Genomic DNA, 27,368 nt, shown 5'->3' with positions numbered 1-27,368 from the left:
ATGGTGAGAGGAAACCAGAGCCCCCAGGAAAACATACAAACGCCTTACAGACAGCGCAGGATTTGAACCACAGTCTCAATCGCTGGCGCTGAAAGAGCATTGCACTAATGGCTGCACTAACTGTGCCACCCCAAATCAATTGTAGATGCTAGAAATTTGATATAAAAAAGTAAACGCTGGAAGCTCTCAGCAGGTCACGCATGCAGCCTCTGTGGAAAGAAAAACAGTTAGCCTTTCAGGTCAGAAATCCTTCCTGGACCCAAAAAATTAACTAAAATTTCTTTCCATGAATGCTGCCTGGATGCTTCCAGCAATTTTTGTTTTTAATACAATGAACTCAAGATCTTTGCGATTGGAGACACAAGCAGGGATTCCTGTCCTGATCACTGTCTTTTGCGCCCCCTGCTGGCTGCTGAATTAAATCAAAATTGGGCTCAGGCGTCACACTGCCACCTCTTAACAAAATTTGTCATTTGGAAGAACACTGATAACCAGCGATTCCATGAGATGGCACTCGTTGTGATGAGTGCGATGAAATGTGTGGTTCTTCGATGATTTAATACAGTGACTATTGGTAGGTGCAAGGTGGTTGATGCTAGTACGTTCTGGCCTATTGAAGCAATCGTCAGTCATGTTAATAGTGAGCATTTGAATTAGATCATTGTTAGCTGCTTTGCGACTCTACAGTTATCTCTCTGAAGACGAGGACTTTCTTACAATACCTTTAGATTTGTGGCAACATCTGTGATATTTCTTTTCACCACCATTCTGTAAAATACCTCCAGGTAACCCACACCCTTTAATACTGGAATGCTTTTCCTCTCATGCCTGAGGTAACGGGTCAGGTCAAGGGCTCGATCTAGTGACAACTTTCCTGCACTAAACACAAGAGTAAGGATAATTTATTAATACTTCCCAACAAGAATGAGAATTTTTTTAAAAATCATTCTTCCCTCTCATTATTGTTGATGAGTAAGGTAGGTAATGTACATTGAGCTTACTGCTGATGGCGAGCATTTCTTGAAAGGGTGTCATGGAGAGCAAAACTCTGAAAGAGTTGGTAAACCATTAGAAACAGCAGCATTCATGGCAATGGAGGCAGGTGGAGGGTCAATTAATCAGGGAGCGATCTACAAATAAAACTTGCAGCACATGCAGAAAACTTCTCCAACTGAATATTGGGAAGACTTAAAGACTTAAATTGTTTTTGGTCTTCTGTTCACTGACTAATGACTCCACTCCTCTACCTGGGACCTGTCTGATTAATCCAAACTGTTTGCAATCTTGGTGATATTTCTGACCCAGAGATAATATGAAGGGCTCTAAAACTATAGGATCTGTATGATTGCCCATTTCTACCTTCATGACATCACCCATTATTGCACCATCTCAGTTTATTTGCAGGCAAAGTACTTTATTACAACTTGATGATCATAATAGACTCCATGCTGGCTTCCCTAATTATATTCCCCTTAAACTTTAAGTTAGACTTAAACTTGGTCCAAGATGTTAAGCTAGAGATTTATAAGCATTTAAAGAAACATGGTCTTCTCAGTCATAGCATGGCTTTGCGAGGAGTAGGTTGTGCCTCACGAGCCTAATGGAGTTTTTTTTTGAGGAAGTAAAAGAAAGAAACTGGTGAAGGTGGGGTGGTAGATGTGGTGTATCTGGATTTTAGTAAAGCATTTGACAAGGATGCCCATGATGGACTCATTCAGAAAGTCATGAGGCAAGGGATCCATGCAACCTTGGCTGTGTGGTTCAGAATTGCCTTGCCTGTGTGGATTCAGAATTGGCTTGGCTGTGTGGATTCAGAATTGCCTTGCCTGTGTGAATTCAGAATTGGCTTGGCTGTATGGATTCAGAATTACCTTGCCTGTGTGGATTCAGAATTGGCTTGCCTGTGTGGATTCAGAATTGGCTTGGCTGTGTGGTTCAGAATTGCCTTGCCTGTGTGGATTCAGAATTGGCTTGGCTGTGTGGATTCAGAATTGCCTTGCCTGTGTGGATTCAGAATTGGCTTGCCTGCAGAAAGCAGAGGGGAGTAGTAGATGGAACAGGATCTGTTCTGGGAGCCCTGCTCTTTGTGCTTTTTTATAAATGACCTGGACAAAGAAGTGGAAGAATGGGTCAGTAAGTTTGTGTCATTTAGAAGTGTTGCAGATAGCATAAAAGATTGTCGTAGGTACCACAGGATAGAGACAGGATGGTGAGTTGGGCAGAAAAGTAGCAGATGAAGTGATACATTTCATAAGGTCAAACTTGAAAATGGAGCACATGATTAATGGCATGATTCTTAACAGTGTGGAAGAACAGAGGGACCTTGGGGTCTACATCCATAGATCTCTCAATGTTGACAAGCAGGCTGATAGGGTGGTTTAAAAAAAAATATGGCATGCTGGCCTTCATTAGTTGAGGGATTGAGTTCAATTTTCATGAGGTAATGTTCTGTAAAACACTGGATAGCCCACACTTGGAATATTGTGTTCACTTCTGGTCACCTCATGATAGGCAGGATGTGGAAGTTAAGTTTAGAGGGTGCAGAAATTTACCAACATGTTGCCTGGATTGGAGAGTATGTCTTATGAGGCAAGGTTAACAGAGCAAAGAAGGATGAGGTGACATAATAGAGGTCACCAAGATTATGAGAGGCATACAGAGGGTGGAGAGCTAGCACCTTCCCCCCTCCCAGAGCAACAGTAGTGAATACCAGATGACATGTTTATAGCAAGGGGAAGAAAGTTAAGTGGGGGATGTCAGGGGTTAAGGTTTTTTTAAAAAAATAAATATATTGTATGTAGATGGGGAAGAGAGGGAGAATGGGGAGTGGTCTAGCAGAAACAAGAGAAGTCAATGTAAATATGTACATATGGTAGAAGATGGTAGTTTGGAAGTCTATAAAGGAGTTGCAGGAGGAAAGTGGGGTCACAGACTATGATCCCAATAGATTAATGTTTAAAAATTGTGAAGCTTCTACTGTAATGAACAGGGTTATGATGCTGTGGTAACAGTACAACATGGCAACATGCAGCATTAAGGAAGATACAATCACCTAACAGTGAATCCTTTATTGTTGCTAATCTGTAACTTCACTGAATCACATATAGCACAATCCAGTTATATATTGTAGCCTGTTCCTTCTGTGATTGCAGTTCACAGTGTAATAGATACATTGCATCAATAGGGACAATAATATCAATACTTCACCGTACCTGACAAGCTGGAAAGCATCATGTAACAGATTTGCTCTGTCCTTCTGGCTCAGAAGCGTGTGATTCCGATTGAGTAGATTAATCAATGCATCCCATCCACCACTTGTATAATGTACTATATAATAGCCATTCATGTCTACATTAAATTTCACCCACTGAGCTTCTCTCTCAAGTTCAATATGTCCTGGTTAAAGCAATATTGATAAAGATAATGAGTAAACAGAATTGTTCACACATGATAAATGTGAATTTACATTTAAATGATTTCTCATGTATTCTTGACATGCTTATTCATAAAGAACGTGGATAATTTTGAAATGTGGTTGCTGTTACGTAGGGATTCTGAGCTACTAACTTACTCATCACAATTTCTTGGAAATGAAGAACTGAGCAGCCAAGCTCTGCTGACTTTACACCCAAGAATTTGTGGCTTGATACGACAACACCACCACTTACAAGTTTGCAGATGATACCGCAGTAGTGGGGCGGTAGGAAAAGGGGAGTTGAGTCAATATACAGGAGGGAGATTGAAAATTTGGCCGAATGGTGCTCCATCAACAACCTCGCACTCAATGTCACTAAAATCAAGGAGCTGATTGTGGACTTTAGGAAAGAAAAACCAGAAGTGTATGATCCAGTGATCATTGGGGGATCAGAGGTGAGCAAATTTGAATTCCTAGGAGTTATGATCTTGGAGGACCTTTCCTGGACCCAACATGTGAATTTTGTTATGAAGAAAGCACATTAGTGCTTCTATTTCCTCAGGGGCTTGTAGAGGATTGGTAAGCATTGAAAAATTTGGCATACATTTTCAAATGTGTAGTGGAAAGTGTGCTGTCTGGTTGCATCATGGCCTGGTATGGGAGGACCAATTCTTCTGAGCAGAAAACCCTGCAAAAGGAAGTGGATGCAGCCCAGGACATCACAGGCAAAACTCTCCCTACTGTTGAGAAATTCTATATGGAACACTGCTATTGGAGAGCAGAAGCAATCATCAAGGTTCCACACCGCCCAGGACAGGCTCTGTTCTCACTGCTGCCATCAGGAAAGAGGTCTAGATGCCACAAGATTCACACCACCAGGTTCAGGAACAGCTGCTACCCCTCCACCATCAGACTCCTCAACAACAAAATTAATCAGGGACTCATTTAAGAACTCTTACTTGTGCATGTTATTGATTCTGTATTGCACAGTCTGTTTACATTCATTATCTGTTTACATTTATTTGTTTACAAGTATATGCTGAGTACAGATTTTTTTTGCACTACCAATAAATAAGTGATAATTCTGCCTCGCTCGCAGAAAAAAAGAATCTCATGTCATGTATGTACTCTGACAATAAATCTGGTGTGCAATTGCAAGAAGAATAGGTAATAACATGATAAGTCCTTTTTCAAGCCATTGTAGCCATGTGTACCAAACCACTGCCCAATAGGATTGGTGTAGTAATAATGCACGTCAGCTCCGGACTTTAAATTGTCGACATGTTGTTTTATGTGTTCCACTAAGCTGGTAATATTCTCAGAGCTATCTAAGAATATTACCAGCTTAGTGGAGGCCTATAAAAGCACATGTACCCCAATGGTCAGCCATCAAATTCTGCATTGCCACTGTTCACATGGCAACCATTTCAGCAGACTGTTTCCTCATCACATTCCCTGTGGCCTGGAACCCATTAGCCGTGTCATTGGTCAACTGTTCCAAGACCCAAGAGAGGTGGATGGGTTCACTGGATGCTTTACCGGTACCGCAGACAGGGAACAAGATCATAAAGACTGGCTTCACTGTGGAAATTCCACTTTTGATTTTGCGCTTTCCAGGCCGGGCCGAGGAGTCATCCAACCATTGCACGTGATGGATATTGGGGACAACATACCCAATAGCATGACTGGTAAACAGGGGTAGGGTAAAGGCACTGTAGTCAAACTCGGAGTCGGAAATTTCACACAAGGGTGGTCTCTGTGTCCACTCAGAACTGGTCAAATTGATTAAGGGCTTTCCAACGAGAAAACTTCCTTCCTGATGTTTGCTCCCAAAAGAGTCTCTTGTATCAATACCTGCAATAACCAGGGCCTGGAGGTGTATGGGTGTGATCATAGGGAGGCAGGTGCTTGTGGATAAAGGTGGTAAGATTCAAGGTGTCTAGGTGGCACCTCTGTTTGTCCAGTTGCATTTGTGTTTTTGTTCCAAACAACCAACAGTTACACTCAGACAATAAATTTGAACTTTGCAATAATGCATGTTCTGGTGATATTGCCATAGAAACTCCAGAAAGGCTCATCTTCATATTGTGTTTAATACAAATAGTTCCATTCATGTTCTACATGCACTTAACCAAGAACATTTCTACATTGACAAACCAAGGAAAGGTTATAATTCTGATGGCGCAGCATTCCCTTGGGCAATAATCAGTACAAATTTCAATGCTGGATTTCTTAGTGAGCTTCATAAATGTTGCCAACTGAGGCAGGCAGCCAAATTGGATAAATATCTAAAAACAAGGGCTTGACATTGGCTTGCACAGTGTCTCATCTATGCACACAATTTAGTTTCAAAGAAACATATATATAAAATAGAGGACAAGGCACCTAATCATTTGGTATACAGACCATAATTTTCCTTGTCTGTCCTCTATTGTCCAACTTGCCACACATTTATGTGGCCAATGTCTGCCTTACTATCTTTTTAGTGATTTTGATTCAAGCGTGCATTCACCTCATCATCTGTTGACCATGTACTGTTAGGTAAAAACATCATGAGCTGGGAATGTAGAAGGAGTCACCCAGTGCTGGGCCGTAACAAGATGCAGTTGTGACCTTGTACTCTCAAGATAAGAGTGGGGATGACAAATTGATGTGCAGGTAACTAGCAGAGGATAGCAACAGTTTATTCATTGGACAATGTCATGGTATGATAATTTACTAAGTACGTATCCTAAGGTATATAAAAAACACCACTTGCTGATAACGGCAGAATGCGCCTTCTCCAACTAACACTGTTAGTTGCAAGTGTTACAATCCGGCAATAAAGAACAAAGAACCTTGATTTCGACTCAGTCTGGTGTTTGACTCACTCATTCATGAACAAAGCAGACCTAACAGTACACAGAAGCAAGCTTTAGTGAAAAGGGATATGCCTAATTCATTTTAAGTCTAGGAACCTAGACTTGTTTAAGTCATATGCTCACCTTGTTTTGTCTCAGATCTTTCAGCCCATGACCAGTCTAAACTCGCTATCTGAACCCTAACTGTCCCTTCAACATCTCTGTTGCAATGTTCCAAACTCGGCCATGATTTTGCAGAAAGGATAGGCCTTCACAGTTACATGGCTTGTAGTTTATCTCCTGATGCCTTGGGTAGCTTGCACTATTTAATATCCCTGAAGCAGACTCATGAATGTGGTAGGCCAACCTGACTGTCAGATGCACCTTTACTGTCAATTTTTAGGCATTGTGATTTTAATGTGACAGATTCCATTTTGTTTCCAGATTGAAGCAATAAATTTGTATCACATAGTAGAGTATTTCTTATCCCATGGTCTGTGAATTTATTATTGGTAGTCCAGGATTAGATGGCAGAGACACATATTCTAATACAATAAATAAAATGTGATAATGTAAGGGGTAAAACATAAAAGTCTGCAGACACTGTGGTTGAAGTAAAAAACACACAATGGTGGAGGAACTCAGCAGTTCAAACGATGTCCTTTATATAGCAAAGATCGAGGGCATCATGGTTAGCACATTGCCATTACAGCACCAGCGATCGGGACTGGGGTTCGAATCCCGTGCTGTTTGTCAGTAATTTGTACATTCTCCCCGTGTCTGTGTGGGTTTTTCCCATTTCCTCCCACCGTTCTAAACGTACCGAGGGATGTAGGTCAATTTGGTGTAATTGGGCTGGACAGGCTCGTGCGCCGAAAGGGCCTGTTACTGCGTTTGTATGTTAAAATTTAAATTTAAAGATTAAGATACATGACTAACGTTTTGGCCTGAGCCCTTCATCAATGTATGAGCAAAATGTAGACAGAACCCGAATTAAAATGGTGGGGTCGGGTGAGGGACCCCTTCCTTCGTTATCCACCCATTTTCTCCTATATCTGGGCCTGAGCTTCTCCCCCTGCCCTCCCTCTTCCCCCCCCCCCCCCCATCCCCTTCCATTTTATTCAGGCACCTGTCTACTTTTTGCTCATACATTGATGAAGGGCCCTGGCCTGAAATGTTGGTTATGCATCTTTATCTTTTCTGTACAAAATATTCTATTTGACCTGCTGAGTGTCTCCAGCATCATGTTTTTACTGTGATAATGTAAAAACATGGTGGGAAATGTGATGCCAAAGAAAATGCAAATTCTCAAAAAAATGTCCACCAAAACAAGTAGTCTGGGAAGAGGGTGGTTACAAAATATGTTAAATGTTCCTTAAAGCAAAGACATTCAAAATTAGTTCTATATTGAAATAAGCTGCATAAAATATTAAGTTTTATTATTCCAAACTATATATGTCTGAATCAATGATTTTCCTGCCCTGACAATTTTTGACATTCTTACCGGATTTTGTTTTCAGAAGATGTCTACCAATTGTTTTAGAATTGCTTGTGATGTAAGTCAGTGGTACATGCCAGAGATATCTGCAAAAGATAACAAAAAATGTTTGTGATTCTTAAATTGTTGTATACTTTTAAGCTCGCTTAAATGTTTTCCTGCTTCAAATGTACCAAAACCACAAAGAAAAATATTAGCAACAAGCAATAGGTACCCAGATTGAAGCGAGGCCCATGAAGAGTCCTCTGGGAGAATTCCCTTAAGAAAGCGCTCTTGTTGTAACCTGACTGAAGTTCCGTTTCGTTCAACGATGATCACTGGTATTCCCTTCTGAAGTGTCCAAGTGTTCATAATCTCCTTGATGTCAAGATGTTCCACTGTGTAGTGGTACTGAGAAACAGCAAAGCACAGATGCACGTGGTTCTCATTTAAATGCCATAAAACTCCAACAATCTTCTAAATAATTGTTTAGAAGTTCCAACCATTCTGCAGCTAGCTCACTGGATGCCAATTCCCATGCTCTCTTCACATTCCCTTTAACACAAAAGGGACCCACTTCCCGCACTCCCTTTAACATCAACTTTTTGATTCATTCCTTATTATTTGCAGTATTAGCTGGACTGTACTGGATCTGTAATAGATGTAGGATTGTCGTTTTGTACAAATTGCTGGTATTCATTTTATCTGTAAGAACTGAAAATATTTGAGTACAGATCATATCTTACGGCATTCTTCGCAGCTTGTGAATCACTGTAGCAGAATCCACCTGAAGTAAAGTCTTCCTCTGTACAATTCTATTGGGAATTCAAAACAGAGTTATTTTCTTTTACCGTAATAGACACTCCATTAAAGTTTTCGGTAGAATGGCCAACTTAAATCTTGGATCCAAAATTATTTTGAAGAAGAAAATAGGCAGAGTTTTTCACTAAATATTTGCAACAGTTAGCATTTTTCTAACCATTAATTCAAATGGTTTGTTTCAATAACAATTCCAAATCATATTTAAATTTTCTTGGCCACATTTTTAAAATATATTTTGTGTCAGTAATTCAATTAAAAAAAACATCGAGTTATTGCATTTTGGCTCATTCGTGATTTGACTGCAGAATAGACCTAAATTGTGGGTTCAAGCAGAGAAAATAGCATCCAGTCCAGGAATAGATGCTTCAGCCCATCTGTCCATGCCAACTATGATGCCAATTTAAACTAATCCCATCCACTTTCACATGGTCTCAATCCCACCATTCCCTGCCTGTTCATGCACAAGTCCAAATGCTTCTTCAACACTGTCATCTTATTGGCTTCCAACACTTTCCCTGGCAGTGTTTTTTATTTAAAAAGTGCTTTATAAATCTCTTTTAAACTTTCCACCCTCTCTTCTTAACCGATGTCCTCCAATATTTGACACTGCCATCCTGGGAAAAAAATTCCATCTACCCTGTCTCAATTTTATATGCATCAATCAAGTCACCCTTCAACTACCAATGATCCAGAAAAGACAAACCTCTCCTTAGAGTTAATACTGTTTAATCCAGGCAACGTCATGGTGACCCTCTTCTGCACCTTCGCCAAAATCTCCACATCCTCCCCTAATATGGTGACCAGAACTGAACAAGTGTAGCCTCACCAAATTTATATACTGTTGCAACATGGCTTCCTAACTTTTATTCTCAAACAACGACAAGTAGGCAGTACACCTTAACCATACTATCTACTTGCGCTGCCACTTTCAGGGAGCTATGAATGTACCACAAGATCAGTGCTCCAAAGGGTCTTGCCATCTATTGTACACTTCCCTCTTACATTTCACTTCCAAAAGTGCAATACCTGATATTTTTTCAGGATTAAATTGCATCAGCCATCCCTCTACCCACATTTCCATCCAGTCTATATCCTACTGATTCTTTTGACAATCTTCCTTACTACCCACAACTCTGTCCACAACAAAAGTCCTCAACTATCTTCTGATAAAGAGCTTGTGTATCATCTGGAAACAAATAAAAAAAGGATATAGCCAGTAAATCAAAATATGGTGGGTGGCACGGGTGAGTGCAATGCCTTTACAGCACCAGCGATTGGGATCGGGGTTCAAATCCCATGCTGTATATTCTCCCCGTGTCTGTGTGGGTTTTCCCCGGGAGCTCCAGTTTCCTTCCACTACTCAAAACATACTAGGGTGGGGTGTCAGTTAATTGGGTGGCACGGATTTGTGAGCCAATACTGTACGTCTAAGTTTAAATTAAAATTAAAAACAAACAAACATTAGTGATAGAATTTTCATTGAATGTGATCATCCTGCCAAATAAAGATAATAACTAAAGTTCAGCAGAACAAAGATGGCCTTTGTGTCTGTGCTTCCAAAAGGTACCTGTAAACGACTATAAATCTAAAACAAATTATTGCATTTTTTTAAAGCTGTTCAGGAGTAATGATTTAATCCATGGTTTAGTTTTACTCCTCTCCAAAAGGAAAATCAGAAGACAGGATACAATAGAATTAATATGTGGCACAAAATAGACTACTGGCATTTTATCCCTGACTAAAATGTGTTCTTAACAGAATTTTCAACTTTTTAAAAACACCCAGTCACAGAATTTGTTGCACGTAATGAGAAATATAGAAGTTCAGAAGTACAGACAAATTTATCTCACTGGGGTGGACAATAAAGGATTTAGTAGCTTCCCGGCTCAATAACCTGAACATGGGCCTCTAAAAGATACAACTATGAGTTATGAAATTAAGACTATCAATAACAATGAGCTACAATATTGATCATGGGATTGATGCACAGAGGAGGCATGGATGAGGGATAAATACAGAGTAAACACAAGCAGGCCTTTTCCCACTGAGGTTTGGTGAGACAAGAGGACATGGGTGAAAGGTAAAATGTTTAAAGGGAACATTCAGGGGAACTTCTTCATGCAGAGAGTGTAAAAGCATTTGTCAGCTCAATTTTGAGATTTAAGAAAAATTTGGATAGGTACGTGGATTGGACCTGTGGTCCAGGTGCAGGTCAATGGGACGAGGTAGAATAATAGTTTGGCAAAGACTAGATTTCTGTGTTGTCGTGTTTACGGTTCTCTGGATGTGCATGTTTGAATGACCCATCTATAAATAGTCTTAATAGTACTTGCAATGTCTGTTTCAGCATTAACAAAAGTCGAATGTGAACATCTACGAACAGGGTCAAGACACCTAGACCTGTGGAGCTATAGAATTTTTCAGCAAATGGGGCTCTGAGCAAAGTATTCTTGGACCCTATCTGAACCATGTGATTATTTCATTGACTGGTACCAATATATGATCAAACGGGGAGAAAATTAAAATAACCAGATACAAAGAGTCCTGGTAGGCCTTGAGCAGAATAGCCTGAGAGTAATCTTGCAGGTTACTTACAAAAAGGCAAATGCAATGCTGCAATTCATTTCAAGAGCAGGGATGTGATATTGAAGCCTTTTTAAGGCACTGGTGAGACCTCACTTGCAACATTGTGAGCAGTTTTGGAATCCTCATTTAAGGAAGGATGTGCTGATGTTGGAGAGGGTTCAGAGAGGGTTCACAAGAGAGAGTGGAGAGCATCAAGTTCCTTGGAGTTCACTTAACTCGTAACCTATTGTGGACACTCAGCATCTCCTCACTTGTCAGGAAGGCGCATCAATATTTATATAAATGAAATACTTGTCCTGCATATATATTGTTTGTCTGTATATGTGTTATGTCTAGTTGTGTGTTTGCATGTTTTACACTGAGGACCGGGTTGTACTATCAGATGACAACAAACGTGACAGGGTCATCATATGATGAACATTTGACTGCTGTTGGCCTGTACTCATTTGAATTTAGGAGAATGAGGGGGGATCTCATTGATACATTTTGAATATTGAGAGAGTGGTGGGTGAGTCTAGGACAAGAAGGCACAACTTCAGGATTGAAGGGCATTCTCTTAGAACAGAGATGCAGAAGATTTTTTTTTTGTCAGAGGGTGGTAAATCTGTAGAATTTGTTGGCACAAGTGGTTACAGAGTCCAGGTCATTGGGGTATTTAAGGCAGAAATTTGATGCCATGGCATCAAAGGTTATAGGGAAAAGGCCGGGCAGTGGGGCTGAGTGGGAAATGGATCAGATCATGATTAAATGGAGGGGCAGACCAAACTGAATAGCTGATTTCTTTTTCTGTGTCTTATGGTCTTATAATGTATTCAAGCTAAAAAGAAATCACATGAATTTAGGTGAAAATTCTTAAGAACAAGCAGAAGTCCTTCAAGCATTTAAAATTCATCACAATTATTATTTTACTTCAAATTCTTCAATTATACAGATCAACTTTTGTACAAGAGTAGAAACACTCACTTTGGTCAGACTGTTCCACAGATCTTCATTTCTGGTATTTCCATAACTGTATTTCTGTAGGTAATGAACCAGGCCACTTCGGAAAGCTTCCTCGGTCAAAAAATGTCTCAACATGTGGAGAATACAAGCTCCCTATATTCAACAAGTTAGACGATGTGAAGTATGGTTAACATCTCCAAGGACATACATTTTTATTTTAAAACAAATAAAATTGAATACTACATTAAATCACTTAATAGAAATTAATCTCAAATTTAATCTAACAATTTTAAACCTAAAGGTTCCATTATTGGAACATAATACTACATTTAGAATGTAACATACATGAAATTCTTTAACTTTTGTCTACCGTAAGGCAGTCAGAGAGTCGCCATTTTGTTAAGCGGCCTTCACAGAAATGAGGCCCCAGCAAGGAACGAACTCGTACCCAGGGGTCACAAGGCCAGTGCTCTAACCACTGAGCTATTGGAGCCTCATGAAATGAAATTAAGATGAAAGACTAACAAATTGCTAAAGGTTTGACATTAGTAGTTTCCTTGAGATGAGAATTTATCTCGTAAACAGTCAAAACAATAACATAACCTCTTTTTGATGATCTTAAATTTTTAAACTCACATTTATTAAAACAAGTTGAAATGGACTTCAAAACATTTAAAACATGTTCTGATAGATGCTTCTTGCTATAAATGCCAGTTTGCAACTATCTGGGTGTTCAGTGTTGAACCCAGAATTTGTGGGTTTTGCAGATGGATCCATTTATTTGGAGCCTGTATCAAGAGACCATCCTGCCTGAGAGGGTGGAAACCCCACAGGCAGTGGCCATTCTGCCCCACCAAACTGAGGGGTGGAGAGGTGGGCTGTCCAACATTTCAGAGCTTACCCTGAGCTTTATTCCCTCTCATTCTGTTCATTTTATAAAGGACTGCAAGATAGGTAATGAATTTGTTTCAAAGGCTATAACCCAGACAAAGTTGGAAAATGGTGGAAGCTTTACAAATGTTTGGATAAACATAAAAGTTGGTAATGTTCAAAGTATTATCCAGTAAGAGTGAAGTCTGCCATAACTAGTTAAAGTCTTTGAGTACGGAGAAGGTGAAGCACGTTACAAATGTTCCAATTATTGCAAGATTGAGTTTGGTTTTGTATATTGCAAGAAAATTTACAAAGAAAGGCATTCTCTCTTCAGTACAAGAAACAAACATAGTCTGTCCTTTTGTAGACAACAGTTTACCATCTGAAACATTAGGCAGACAAAGACTTCCCAGGAGAAATCCCATAAAGATAACTTGAGCCTTGCAAATATAAATGCAAAGCGACATATTCCAAAAAGAGAATGGTGCAAGACACGTTCCTCCAAAATAGATCTTAATACAGGAATGGACCAGTAATATTCACATATTACTTTCAATCATAAACATTTAAGATGGATTTCAATGTTTCAAGAAAATGTGAGATAATGTTGTGAGTTTGAGATGCCTTCAAATTGTATATTCTGCCTACTTTAAGAATTTGGGGCAGAAGTTGTGTGCAATATTGCTGGATCTTGGTTCCATAGAAGTGAATAAAGTATTAAAGTGAAATAATCACTTTTGAAGCAGGAATTTGTTTATGACTAGGCAATCTGATGTTGACTGAGTGATAGATTTCGGGGATAACTCCTCATCTTATCTTCAAGCAGATGAGGTATCAATTTAACATCCAAAATATGTCATCTCCAACAATGCAGTATCTATTCAATATTCCACGTATGATTCCAACTAGATTTTTGAGATCAAGTCCATGTTGTGGAACTTGAAGCCCCAACTACCTGACCTAGAGTTTTCAGTGCTCCACTGAGCCACCATCATTGGATAAAACAAAACTCAGTCAGGCATCTTTTAAACCTCTGATACAAATGATGCACCTCTTTGCATCTACTAATAACCTCTTTTTCACTGGCATTACAGTTAATTGGCTGTGCAATGTCCTGGGATACAAAGCCCTTTGTACCATTTCTGCTGGACCACCCTAACTGGGACACTAATTGCTTTTCCACCGAAAACAACAGCTCATCCCTGGGGATTGGAGTGTTCTACCTTCAACTGGAAATGGGTGACTTTCTGCTGTCCTTTTTCCACTGGTTTCCCCGGCGTGAAATGGCATCATTTGACGCCAGCATTCAGTCAGCATTCCTTTTCCACTGGACTCCGTCCCAGTACATTTCCAGTTAATTCCTGAAACAGAGTGCCAGTGGAAATGGGCCCACATTAAGGGGAGAAGTGATATTCATTCGATACTTTGAACAAATGCAGTCTACACAACACAATTTTTATAAGAATAAAACATATTAAAGCACAAAAGATTATTTGACCCCTTTAACTTGCTTTATGATGGTGGATCCTTTATGTCATTCATATGCAATTATTCGACCACCAAACTCAGATTCAAAAAGACTCAAGATGCACTGTTTATCTGATTTCACTCAGCTGTAAAGAAGTTGCAATATGTCTTATATATTAAATACATGGCTATTCGTAGTACACTACCAATGGCAAAGATTAGCCAAATACAGGCTTCATTAGGTACCTTGTCATAAGAAACAGTATCAAACATTTCCTTTATCTGAGTAGGATTTTCTGCTGATGTCGATATGGGTCGTGAGGAATTCATTGCATCTCTTCCCATTGCTGCAAAGCATGTGCCCAAAAAATAATCACCCTGAAAAAAATTTAACGTTACACATAAAAGTTCAATTCAGCAAAGACTTCGCAATCAACCAACTAGAAGCAAGAAAATGCTTACTTACAACTTGCAAATCAGGATAGGTGGCATCAACAGAGACAAATTCCATATACCTGGCAAACCCTTCATTCAGCCAGATGTCATTCCACCACTCCATTGTCACCAAATTACCAAACCACTAAAAAGGTACAATATTCATTAGAGAGTTCAATTAGAACTTTATAAGCATGCTGATTTCAAAATGAATCGCCATTAGTAATTAAATATTAGTTCATACTATCAAGATGAGTTATGTAAGGTAAAAACATCATGAGATGGGACCGGAGAAGGAGTCACCCAGTACTAAGGAGTAACAGGATGCAGGTGTGACCTTGTACGCTCAAGATAAGTGTGGCACTAACAAGCTGATGAGCAGCAGACTAACAGTGAAGGGTAGCAACAGCTTATTCATTGGACAGTGTAATGGTATGATAATTTACTAAGTGTGTGTCCTGAGGTATAAAAAAACACCACTTGCTAATATCAGGAGAATGTGCCTTCTCCAACTAACACTGTTAGTTGCAAGTGTTACAATCCGGTAATAAAGAACCTTGATTTCGACTCAGTCTGGTGTCTGACTCACTCATTCTCGAACAAAGCAGACCTAACAGTTATCATATTTCAATAACTAAACAAAACATTTGATTATAAGATTACCTAATCACAATGGTCCAACAAGAGATGGCCTAAATTGAAAATAATTTTTCAATTCCATTATTCGAGCAAGGCTCTTTAAATCTATGCACTTCACGTAGGAAATTTTCCTTTGGCCATACAATTCATATTAGTGACTAATATCATCATCCACTCCTATTATACTGCTTCCACTAGCCTGTATGTTTCAGTCAGTAGTGAAGGAGAAGCTCTTTTGTCATAATAAATAGGTCTTTTCCAGGTTGCTCCCGTCACTGGTAGGATCAGTGATTGGGGGCTCATCATCAGCTAATCACGATATACACAAATGAACCTGATGAGGGAACTAAATGCAGCATCTCTCAGTTTACAGACCACCACCATGCTAGAAACCTGTGGCGGGTGGTGGGGGAGGGGAGCATGCTCGGGAAGGAAAAGGAATCAGTGGGGTAAGATGAACTACGACAACAATGCCAAGAGACTCCAATGTGATTTAGACAAATTGGGTGAGTGGGCAAATTGGAATTTAAGTGGACCCTAACCCTAACCCTAATGTGCTGACCTGGTGTCACAAGGACCAGGGAGGGCTGAGCATTGCCTAAAAAGAGACGACACTATCTGAGACATTCAGTGGCCCTAACCCCTACCTGCAGCCCAACTTGAATTCCCCAACTAAGCCTAAATTCCACCATGACACCCACCCCACACAACTCCTCTCCCTATAACCCTAAAGTGGAACCCCACACTCAACCCCCCAACCCAACCTTACCCTAACCCCCAACTAACCTAAACCTGCACTCCCCGACTACCCAGAACCCGAATACCAACTGGAACCCCACACAACCATAAAGCTCCACAGCAGACCCAGCCAAACACTAGGCAGTGAGGAAAACCCACCAGAGGAAAAGAAACAAGGCCCAACAAGAGCTAGAAACAGACACAGTGTAATGAAAACATGGGCCAACTCAAAGCGGCATGCAAAAAAACATATTCTGTCCTGAATGGTGATAGATTGGGAAAAGGGAAGGTATAGTAAGACTTGTCTATCCTTGTAAGCCAGTCACTGAAAGCAAGCACCAGGCCATCACTGCAAGAAGATCAGAGTGCAGGGGAAATTATGTTGCTGCAGAGGTATAGGGCCTTGGTGAGAAATAACAAGAGTTGTAGTCTCCTTATCTGAGAAAGGACATTCTCGTCAATGAGGGAATGCAACAAAGATTTACGAGACGGATTCCTGGCCTGGGGTTAGAAAGACTGATATACAAGGACAGACTGAGTTGAACAGGCCTTTTATTTATGGGTGCTTTGAAAAATGGCAGGGAATCTCAAAGAAACTTCTAAATGTAGACGCAAGTAGACAGCAGATATCCTGAAGGGTGGACAGTCCAAAGGCAGGGGTCAGATGGCAGAGAACATTCTGCATATCATTTGGAATCAAGGTCAGGAGAATAGTGATCCAGTGGAATTCTCTACTACAGAAGGAAATGAAAGACAGGTCATTAAATACATTTAAGAAGGAGGAGGATTGAGGAGAAGAAGTCTGTCCATCTATTGACAAGTTGAGCCTATCTGTCAGCTCAGCAGTCTATGACCAGACAGCATTAATATTGACTTCCAATTTCTGTTAACCCCCATCCCCATTTCTCTCTTTCCCCACTCCCCATGTCTCCCTTCTTCCAGCTCCCCACCCCTTTCCTTCTCCTATCTGAGAGCTATCCTTCTGAGCCCTTTGCCCTCAGGCAGGAAACGTTGACTGCTTTTTACTTTTTATGGATGTTGCATGACCTGCTGAGTTTCTCCAGCACTTCTATGTACTGCTGAAGGTCAGCAAGTTGCTTCCTGCTCCTCTATGAATATCCATCGCTTACACATGGAGTCATCCCAAAATGCTGTTTGGCTCACATGGTTTTGCTTGACCAGCATCTTTTCTGACCCTGGATTTAAATCTCACACACTTCCTGTTCCTTCTCCATGAAGCAAACATTAAATATCTCACCAATGTCCCCAAGAACACCAAGTTTTCCCCTCAGCTGAACACTGAATATCCCAGTTACTCTTTCATTTGGACTTGAACTCCAGTTTAAATGGCAAATTCCACAATCTCTCCCTCAGCATCTCCCCCATCACTCTGAACACAGTGCCCAATCAAGATAGGGCAGGATATTTGGCAGAGCGATTAGCGCAATGCCTTTATAGCACCAGTGATCGGAACTGAACTTGGGTTCAAATCCCACACTGCCCATAAGGAGTTTGTACATTCTCCTTGTATCTGCGTTTCCTCTGGGAGCTCCGGTTCCCTCCCACCCTTCAAAAATGAGGTATGGTGTAGGCTAATGGGGTGTAAATTAGGTGGCATGGATGCGAAGGGTGGAATTGGCCTGTTACAGTGCTGCATGTCTAAATCTTTTTGAATTAAAAATCCTAACAATTCTTTAACTTGTCCAGTACAAACCTGAAGGATCAAAGATTTTCTCCAACCCTAGATCCAAATCTTCCAAGACTAAAATCTCCTCTCAATTTATGATGCAGGGCCCAGAAACTCCATACCAGGGGTGGCCAACATTTTAATTTTTAAATTTAGACATATAGCACAATAACAGGCCAGTTTGGCCCAAGAGTCCATGCTGCCCAATTAACCTACACCCCCATTATGTACTTGTGGGCCGAAATGGTTTGTTACTGTGCTGTATGTCTAAATTAAAAATGAAAAGTTTGGCCATCCCTGCTCTATTCAATTGCCTCCGATACAATTTCCAAAGCCCTGTATCCCTCCATGATCCTACTCTTTAAAAAAATATTTAATTTCTCCGAACTCCTGATTTAAATACCAAGGATTCTGATGCTCAACAACCCCTATAATTCAAACTCCTTCTCCTGCTGCCAAGATATCACAAGATGGTCAACCAGTCAACTTGATGATTGCTGCACAGGAAATCTGATGAAAAATATGACAGATCTTTGGCCACAAGAAAGCTTGGGCAGTCATATGGAGTAGAAAGGACTTTCATCTCCAAAGGGTGATGTATTTATGGAATTTATCCAAACCTTTTGGGTAGTTTTGTAAATAGCCCCCTTGGATCATTAACAAAGGAAGCATGCCTGTGTATGGTTAAAAATTTTGATTTGTCAATTACACCCATTTGTAATGGTGACACAAATGAATATTGTAACATTGTCTCCTGAAATTAGAAACTGCATGGATTACATTCTGAAGCCAACTAGCAAGCAATAAGTTCATGAAGCTCACTACAGACATTAATATACATAAAGAGGCTGAACAATACCTGATGAGCCAGTTCATGACCGATCACCATGGTAATCCACAGTTTGTCTAATGCAGAGGACGTCTCTGGATGATAGAGCAGAGAGGTCTCCCTGTAAGTGGTTAATCCCCAGTTTTCCATTGCTCCAGATTCAAAATCAGGGATTGCAACTAGGTCTGAAAATACAACAACGCTCATTGCATTAGCTCAGAAAATGACACATATAAAGCAACAATTCTCTCATATAATTTAAGCATAAACTTTTCACTAATTTACTTTAATAGAGTAAAATATTCTTTAACAATTAAAGAAACTGGGGGCTTGGCGAGATGGCGTAGGAAAAAGATGTGCAATTCCACCTCAGAACTGAAAAGTCTGAAAAGTTTTTTTTTAAAGTTTCTGAAGATGTCTGAAGATTGAAGAAAGACAATGGCTGCAAACATGAATAAACCAAGAGCTCAATTACAAAAGAAACTACCTTTTAAAAGTGCTGAGGAATTGAGGCCTATTTACCAGAGTGAAGCCATGGAGTCGACTGATCCAGCTCCTAAACCTCAACGAACTCCAGAATGGATAAGTATGACGCCAGCACCCGTCTTAGATCTGCAAGATGGCATCGGCATTGTTACCCGGCCAGCCAACTCTGAAACGAGGTGGCCGACCGGCATCTTCTGGTGTTAGCACGTGGTCCCGCTACTGTGCCCGACAAGTGCAGTGGTGCATTGGAAGATGCACCTGCGTGGTCGGTAGTGCTGCCGGGCATGCACGGAGTGACACGTGTACGCAAGATGCTGGAGAGGGTCTAGGTGGCGGGGGAACCCGACTGACGTCGGACTGAAGAAGTCGGCCCGACGTTGGTAGGGGTCCAGACCTGCAGTCAAGCGACCCAACTGGCAGCAAGTGCAGGTGAAGAGGAGGAAGTAAGTCTTGGTTTGTTAGAGGCACAGAAATATGAAGAATTTATTACAACTATTGCACCTAAAGAAGGTCGGCCTCAAGGAGGAGGAATGAGGGATCCAGGATTTGAAGCAATCTTTACTGTTTTAGAAGGTATTGCCCAACAAATGGAAAATATGTTATTACAGATGTCTTCTCAGATGAATCAGGGATTTATGGATATGAAAGTTAAAATGAATAATATTTGTGAAGAAGCATTGTCTGTAAAGGACATGACTGATGTTAAGATTGATGTTAATAAATGTCTGAAAGCAGTGGATACAGAACGATAATTTTTTTTTAAATTGAAGAGGCATTTCATGAATGCAGAGAATGGAATAGAGAAAAAAATGGAGAAAGTGGAGGATTCATGTTGGATGGGAGATTCAGAAAAGAGAGTTGTTGAAGAAGATTGACTCTTTGGAGAATTAAGGTAGAAAGGAATAATGTGAAAATAGTAGGACTTCTGGAAGCTATTGAGGGTTCAGATCCAGTGAAGTTTTCAAAAAGTGGATTCCAGATGTGTTGGGTATTGAATTTTTTCCAGATGGTTTGGAATTGGACAGAGCCCATAGCACATTGAGGAAGAAACCTTAACCGGGTCCGCCGCCTCGAGCAGTTTTCATTTAGTGTTTGAGATATCAGGACTGAGAGATGATTTAACGGATTGCTGTCCAGAAAGCTCGACAAAATCAAGCTCCAATCATGGTTCAGGGCAGTAGGGTGTTTTTTTTATGCTGACCTGAGTCAGGAAATTATCAAGAGGCAAAAGGAATTTAATTCAGCTAAAGAAGTTTTGTGGAGAAGGGGGTTTAAGTTTACTTTTCGATACCCTGCTGTGTTGAAAGTTTTCTATGGGAATTGTCAATCTCAGTTTTTTGAGCTAATTCTTTGCCAGACGTGCGGGGATCAGATCAATCATTGTCACCCAAGAGGAGAGCATCTGATAAGAGAGAACAATCTTTGGGACTGGTATCAGTGGGATGAATTTGACTGAGATGAATAATTGTTGAGAAGTTTGGCTGTGGGGGAGGGGGGGTGGATGACTCTGAATCTTTTGAAAGTCATTTGCCACTAGTGGGTTTATCCATACCCAATTAATCGGGGAATTACTACATTGGTGTAGTTTTGGGAGAATTTTCTTTTGTATTTTTTTTTGTAGGGTCTTTTTTGTATTTTATCTAAGGGAAGTTTTTGTTTTATTTGTTTAAGCAAGGGAAGTTTTTTTATATAATTGTTAACTGTGTGGGTAGTAGATTTTTTTAGTAAAATATGACTAATTTGAATTTTGCGACTTTTAACATACATGGTTTAAATAATAAGATTAAGCGAAAGCATGTTTTGGCTTATATTAAAAAGATGAAGGTTGATATTGCTTTTTTACAAGAAACACATTTAACTGAAAAAGAACATTTAAAATTGAAAAGAGATTGGGTAGGTCATGTAGTTTCTTCTTCTTTAATTCTAGTTCATAAGAAGATACCGTTTGAATTGGAATCATTTTCTGAAACAGCTGGTCAAGTTTTAACGGTGAATTGTAAGACTTTTGCAGAATCGTGGACATTGTTGAATGTTTACACACCTAATGTAGATGACCAGCGATTTATCTCTGAAGCTTTTTTAACATTAAACCAGGCTAATGAAAATATTTTAATTGGAGGGGATTTTAATTGTGTTTTGGTCCGTTATTGGATAGATCTCCGAAAAATATAAAGAAATCTAAGATGGCTGTACAGATGGCATCTTTGATGAAAGATTTGAATTTGGTAGAAATTTGGAGAAGATTAAATCCAACAGAAAAAGATTTTTCTTTTTATTCATCCAGACATGATTCATTTACTAGAATAGATTTGTTTTTAGTATCAGTACATCTCCAAGCTCAAATTGTTCAGGCTGAATATAAGAGTAGGATTGTGTCTGATCATTCTATGTTATTTATATCTCGTGTTGGTTCTGAGGTTATGCAATCAACTTATTGGTGGAGATTTAATGCAATGTTATTGAAAAAATCTGAGTTTATTAGCTATATTAAGGAACAAATAGCTTCTTTTTAAAGTACAAATATTAATTCAGTACAGAGTAATTTCATTTTGTGGGATGCTTTGAAAGCATATTTAAGGGGTCAAATTATTAGCTATTTAGCAAAAGTCAATATTTGGCAGAAAGTTCGGCATTGGAGAAACAGATAAATGAGCTGGAAAAAGAATGTCAGAAGAATAATACTGAAAGTAAAAAAGCAGCATTGACGAAGTTGAAGCTTCTTTATAATACATTACAAACATATCAATATGAGTGGTTAATTCAAAGATCTAAACAGCGTTATTATGAATTAGGGGATAGAGCCCATAAGGTATTAGCTTGGCAATTGAAAACTGAATAAGCATCGAGAACTATTAATGCTGCTAAAAGAATTAAATAGTTACTTATAAACCTCAAGAAATTAATGATCAATTTCATCTGAGAGGGTTCAGGATAATGGTTCTATTGAATCTTTTTTTAATCTGCTTTGGATTTGCCAGTCTTAGGAGAACAAAAAGTGAAAGAACTCGAGTCTCCATTTACAGATTTTGAAATTAAATAAGCTATACAAGCCATGTCAAATGGGAAATTTACTGTAGAGTTTTAAGAAGATTTGTCTCCTATATTTATGGATGTGCTTCAACAAATAACCGATGAACAATCATTACCAGAATCTTTTTCAAAAGTGATAATTACAGTAATTGCAAAGAGAGACCCATTGAATGTGGCTTCATATCAGCCAAGTTATTTATTAAATGTAGATTATAAAATAATAGCTAAAATATTGGCGAATAGACTTGCTAAATATTTACCTCAATTAGTACATGCTGATCAAGCAGGTTTTATTAAAAATAGGTATGCTTCAGATAATATTCATAGATTGATTACGTTGATCAATGAGTTGAGGCAGCAACCCAACCAACCAATGGTTGTCGCACTTGATGTGGAAAAAGCATTTGACTGGGTTGAATGGAATTTTTTATTTAAAGTGTTAGAAAAAATTAATTTGGGCCATTTTTTACTGGTTGGGTTAAGGCACTATATAAAAATCCAATTGCTAAGGTGGTGACGAATGGCCAAACTTCTTTGTCATTTGAGTTAGCACGATCAACGCATCAAATCTGTCCATTGTCACCAGCCTTATTTGCATTGGTTATAAAACCGTTAACTCAAGCAATTAGACAAAATGATAATATTAAAGGGATAAAAAAAAGATGAATATAAGATTAATTTATTTGCTGATGATGTATTGATATATTTAACACATCCAAAGCAATCTTTAAACATTTGCAAAAATGTTTGGAGCAATTTGGAGTATTATCGGGGAATAAAGTAAATTGAGATAAGAGTGAAATATTACCAATTTCAGACGGGGATAATAGAGAGTGTAAACACATTACAAGATTGCGATGGTCTGATAAAATTAAATATTTAGGGATAATTGTTGATGTGGATTATCAGTCTTTATATGAATTAAATTATGTACCATTATTGAAAAAGATTAAAGTGGATTTGAATAAATGGAAAGATCTTCCATTAAAATTAATAGGTTGGGTAAATTGTATTAAGATGAATATCTTTCCATGTATTGAGTATCTCTTTCAAATCAATCCCATGTTTACTTCCAAAAGTATTTTTTCAAGATTTGAATGCAGCAGTGCAGAAATTTTTATGGAAGGGAAAGTTAGTGAGAGTAGCATTACAGAAATTGATGTAGAAATATGCTTCAGGAGAACTTCAATTGCCTCATTTTCAAAATTACTATGAAGCAGCACAATTAATATTTGTTAATAGGATGTTAGATATTACTCAACCTTCTAGTTGGGCCAAAGTTGAATTAGCTTGTATTTCTGAGTTTCAGGTTCATCAATTTATATTTTAGTGGAATTCTTATTTATTACAGGGATATAATATGCCTGTTTTAAAACATTTATTAGGGATTTGGAATAAAAGGAATTCTATTATAGGTTTGAAGGGTAAGATATCGTCTCTAAGTCCATTATATCAAAATAGGACTATTCCTTTTTCAATTAATAATATGTATTTAAAGATTTGGTATTCTGAGGCATAAAGGTGCTCGAGGATTGTTTTGAAAAAGGACAGTTTCTTTCTTTTAATCGACTTAGGGAAAATTTGGAATACCATTTGTGCTTTGGTAGAAGATAATTTTGGAAGAGAAATGAAGTTACCTGAATTAACAAAGTTTGAATTTTTGATTTTGCAAACATTATAAAAAGGTTTTATTTCTGATATGTATGCTTTGTTACAACATAGTATGAATGAACCAGATTTAAATAAATCTAGAAATAAATGGGAAGAAGATTTATCTTATGATATATCTTAGGAGGATTGGGAGGTTATGTGTCAAGATGGGGTGACTAAACTACTTAATGCAAGATATAGTTTAGTTAATTATAATTTCTTACATCAATTGCATTTAACTCCTGAGAAATTGAAAATATATGGATTAAGTAATTTGAATTTATGTTTTAGATGTGGATTACATACTGGAACATTTTTACATGTAATTTGGGTTTGTGATAAAGTTCAACATTTTTGGGAAAAAATTATTTAAGATTAAACTGCCATTAGATCCAGATTTTTTTTTGTTGTGTCATACTGTATCCCTGACTGGTTTGGGGTTGAACAAGTTTCAGATGGTTTTCGTTCGTCTAGCATTGGCAATAGCTCAGAATTGCGATTACTTGGAAAGATAATGTAAATGTGAATATAGTCCGCTGGCATAATGAATTGAGATCTTGTATTTATATGGAAAACATTATGTATAGTTTGCATGATAATTATTCCTTTTTTTGTTCAGATGTGGTATTCTTATTTGGAATATATGGGTTTAGAAATATTTTAATTATTTTTGTTATAAGTTTGAGATATTACGCAGTTTATGTATGTAATTAATTGATTTTTTTTTGCTCCCATTGCAAGGCTTGCTGAGGGTGGGAGGGAGGGGGTGGGTGTATATTGTTTCAGTTTATTTTGTTATTAATTTTATGTAATTTGAAAATTAAATAAAGTTTAAAAAGAACAAGAAATTGTTCATAATATTCTCTGAACTATTCAAATATCTACTGTTATGCCTCACCAGCAGCAACTGAGATGCATAAACAGATGAGTTAAGTTTAACACAAAATTTATTAACAGATTAACAAAAGAATTTACCTCAATAAACTTAACACCTGAAATAGCGCCTTTGGAAGACTACATAAAAGAGTCTGGAAAAACAACCAACTGAAAAACCTCACAAAGATTAGCGTATACAGAGCCATTGTCATACCCAAACTCCTGTTCGGCCCGAATCATGGGTCCTCTACCGGCATCACCTACGGCTCCTAGAACGCTTCCACCAGCGTTGTCTCCGCTCCATCCTCAACATTCATTGGAGCGACTTCATCCCTAACATCGAAGTACTCGAGATGGCAGAGGCCGAGAGCATCGAATCCACGCTGCTGAAGATCCAACTGCGCTGGGTAGGTCACGTCTCCAGAATGGAGGACCAACGCCTTCCCAAGATCGTGTTATATGGCGAGCTCTCCACTGGCCACCGAGACAGAGGTGCACCAAAGAAGAGGTACAAGGACTGCCTAAAGAAATCTCTTGGTGCCTGCCACATTGACCACCGCCAGTGGGCTGATATCGCCTCAAACCGTCCATCTTGGCGCCTCTCAGTTCGGCAGGCAGCAACCTCCTTTGAAGAAGACCGCAGAGCCCACTTCACTGACAAAAGACAAAGGAGGAAAAACCCAACACCCAACCCCAACCAACCAATTTTCCCCTTGCAACCGCTGCAAACGTGTCTGCCTGTCCCGCATCGGACTTGTCAGCCACAAACGAGCCTGCAGCTGACGTGGACATTTACCCCTCCATAAATCTTCATCTGCGAAGCCAAGCCAAAGAAAGAAAAAAAAACATTAACAAAATAGGTTTATAAGGTATATATGGGGATTAAAAACCCAGACCATTCCAGTCCAAGCCCAAAATGCCCCAAAAGAAAACTCCAAAACAAAACCTCAAGTCAGTCACGTCAAGTCCATCAGTCAAAAAGGAACAGCTCGCAGAGTCTGGTCTCCAGGCTTGGGATACTTAGTTTGGTTTCATGCTGGTCTTTAGTTGAACTTGGAGACAGATGGTTGTGATATTTGTAGATTATAACTTTCCTGAGTTACGAATGTGGTCACCTAGTGACCTCCTAGGGGACTGGGAAATCCTAGGTCACACACACACACACACACGCACACACACGCACACACACGCACACACACGCACACACACACACACACACACACACACGCACACACACGCACACACACACATTCTGCGTATCAGAGTGGCACAAACTCCCATCAGGACAACAGTGCAGGTACCCAGAGACAAAGTAGCTTAGTCTCCTTTCTCCCCTGGATGTGCACACTGCCAGACAGTTACAGACAGCAGTGCTAGCACTCATGAATGAAGCAACTCAGCCTCTTGTTTGCTAAAGCTGCTGGGTGAGCACGCACACACAGACCAACTGTCTGACTCTCTGCCCTTTGAACAGCCAGTTCAAAACTCAGCGCACTAGGCTCTTCAACTATACCAGCGTGTGCCTTCAGCTCTCTTGAGGGGTGAAGAGAGGTTGGCTACAGCGGGAGAGCTCTCCGCAAGCCCTTCAGCTTCCAGCGTGTGGCTCTCACGCTTCTGACAGCTGTCATTTCTCCCAGTGCTGTTTCAGCGCTTCCCACGCAGCTGTCAGTTTTCCCAGTGCTACTGAAGCGCTTCACAGCAGCACACAATCCTCTCTCCTCTCTCTCTCCCACTGTAGGTTCAGTCCTGCCCTGTTCAAATATAAAATTGTCCAGGGTCCATAACACTACCCATGTGCATCTGTCCTGTTATCCTCCTCTCACCTCACTCCCACCTACCACTTCCCTCTTCCATTCCTGGCCTTAGTTCTCCCACGACCATTAGACCTGTTTGACTGTACAGTATCCTTTGTTTCCTATCGTATATGCCAGCATATGGGATGATCAGCGAAACTTAAAAATTTCACCTCAAAAACTGGACTGTCTTATACACCAGGTCTAAAATCTGCACCTTGTCAGCGAAGGCTCAACACCATTGCCATCTTCCCACCGGCTCTGACCCAACCTTGCACGCGTCCTGTTAGTTATCAACGAAGTCCCAGCGCTCCCCCCATGGGGTCCATCCACCCAGTCCGACTGCCTTCAGCTCTGTACAAGCTTTAAATGACTGTTACAGAAACTGACGATGGTTTATTTTAAAATATACTAAAAAAAATAAAAGCCTTTACAGTGGAATTTGGTATTAAAATGTTGTTATTTGCTGTTAGCAGCATCCACTGATCAGCAGTAAGTTCCAGAATTTTTCTTTTTTGGGGTCGTCTTATACAAAGGGTATCACTCAAAATTTATATTTTCAATGGAAATTCCAGGGTTGTTTTTAAAAATTAATTTATAAGGTAACCTTGATTAGAGGGAGGGGATAGATTCGTTTTTTTAAATTTTATTTTATACAAGTCATTTCAACAAACAGATTTAACATAGTCGTGTAGATCATTTCAATTAAATGTTTTTGAGGTATTATAAGCTATTATTGATGTAGTTTTATCTAATTTCTTCTCATTTTTTTGTGCATGCTAA

The 27,368-nt window shown here is 39.4% G+C and overlaps 1 protein-coding gene across 3 annotated transcripts in view; it reads right to left on the bottom strand.

The window, feature by feature from the left end:
* The window catches only part of LOC138739637 (endoplasmic reticulum aminopeptidase 2-like), a 56,144-nt gene that overhangs the window by 12,987 nt on the left and 15,789 nt on the right, over positions 1-27,368 (bottom strand). For 2 of the 3 annotated variants that reach the window (XM_069892097.1, XM_069892112.1), the window contains 9 exons: positions 18,781-18,935; positions 14,889-15,002; positions 14,669-14,800; positions 12,104-12,235; positions 8,479-8,547; positions 7,968-8,143; positions 7,760-7,839; positions 3,213-3,396; positions 723-879 (listed from right to left, as the gene is read on the bottom strand). In XM_069892097.1, coding sequence (XP_069748198.1) covers positions 723-879; positions 3,213-3,396; positions 7,760-7,839; positions 7,968-8,143; positions 8,479-8,547; positions 12,104-12,235; positions 14,669-14,800; positions 14,889-15,002; positions 18,781-18,935 — 1,199 coding nt within the window. The remainder of the gene's footprint in view (positions 1-722; positions 880-3,212; positions 3,397-7,759; positions 7,840-7,967; positions 8,144-8,478; positions 8,548-12,103; positions 12,236-14,668; positions 14,801-14,888; positions 15,003-18,780; positions 18,936-27,368) is intronic. The other variant, XM_069892106.1, reaches the window with a different exon arrangement.

Source organism: Narcine bancroftii, chromosome 1 (assembly GCF_036971445.1).
Source record: "Narcine bancroftii isolate sNarBan1 chromosome 1, sNarBan1.hap1, whole genome shotgun sequence".
NCBI lineage: Eukaryota > Metazoa > Chordata > Chondrichthyes > Torpediniformes > Narcinidae > Narcine > Narcine bancroftii.
The sequence above is the reverse complement of the archived record's forward strand: the minus strand, read 5'-3'. Positions and strand labels throughout refer to the sequence as shown.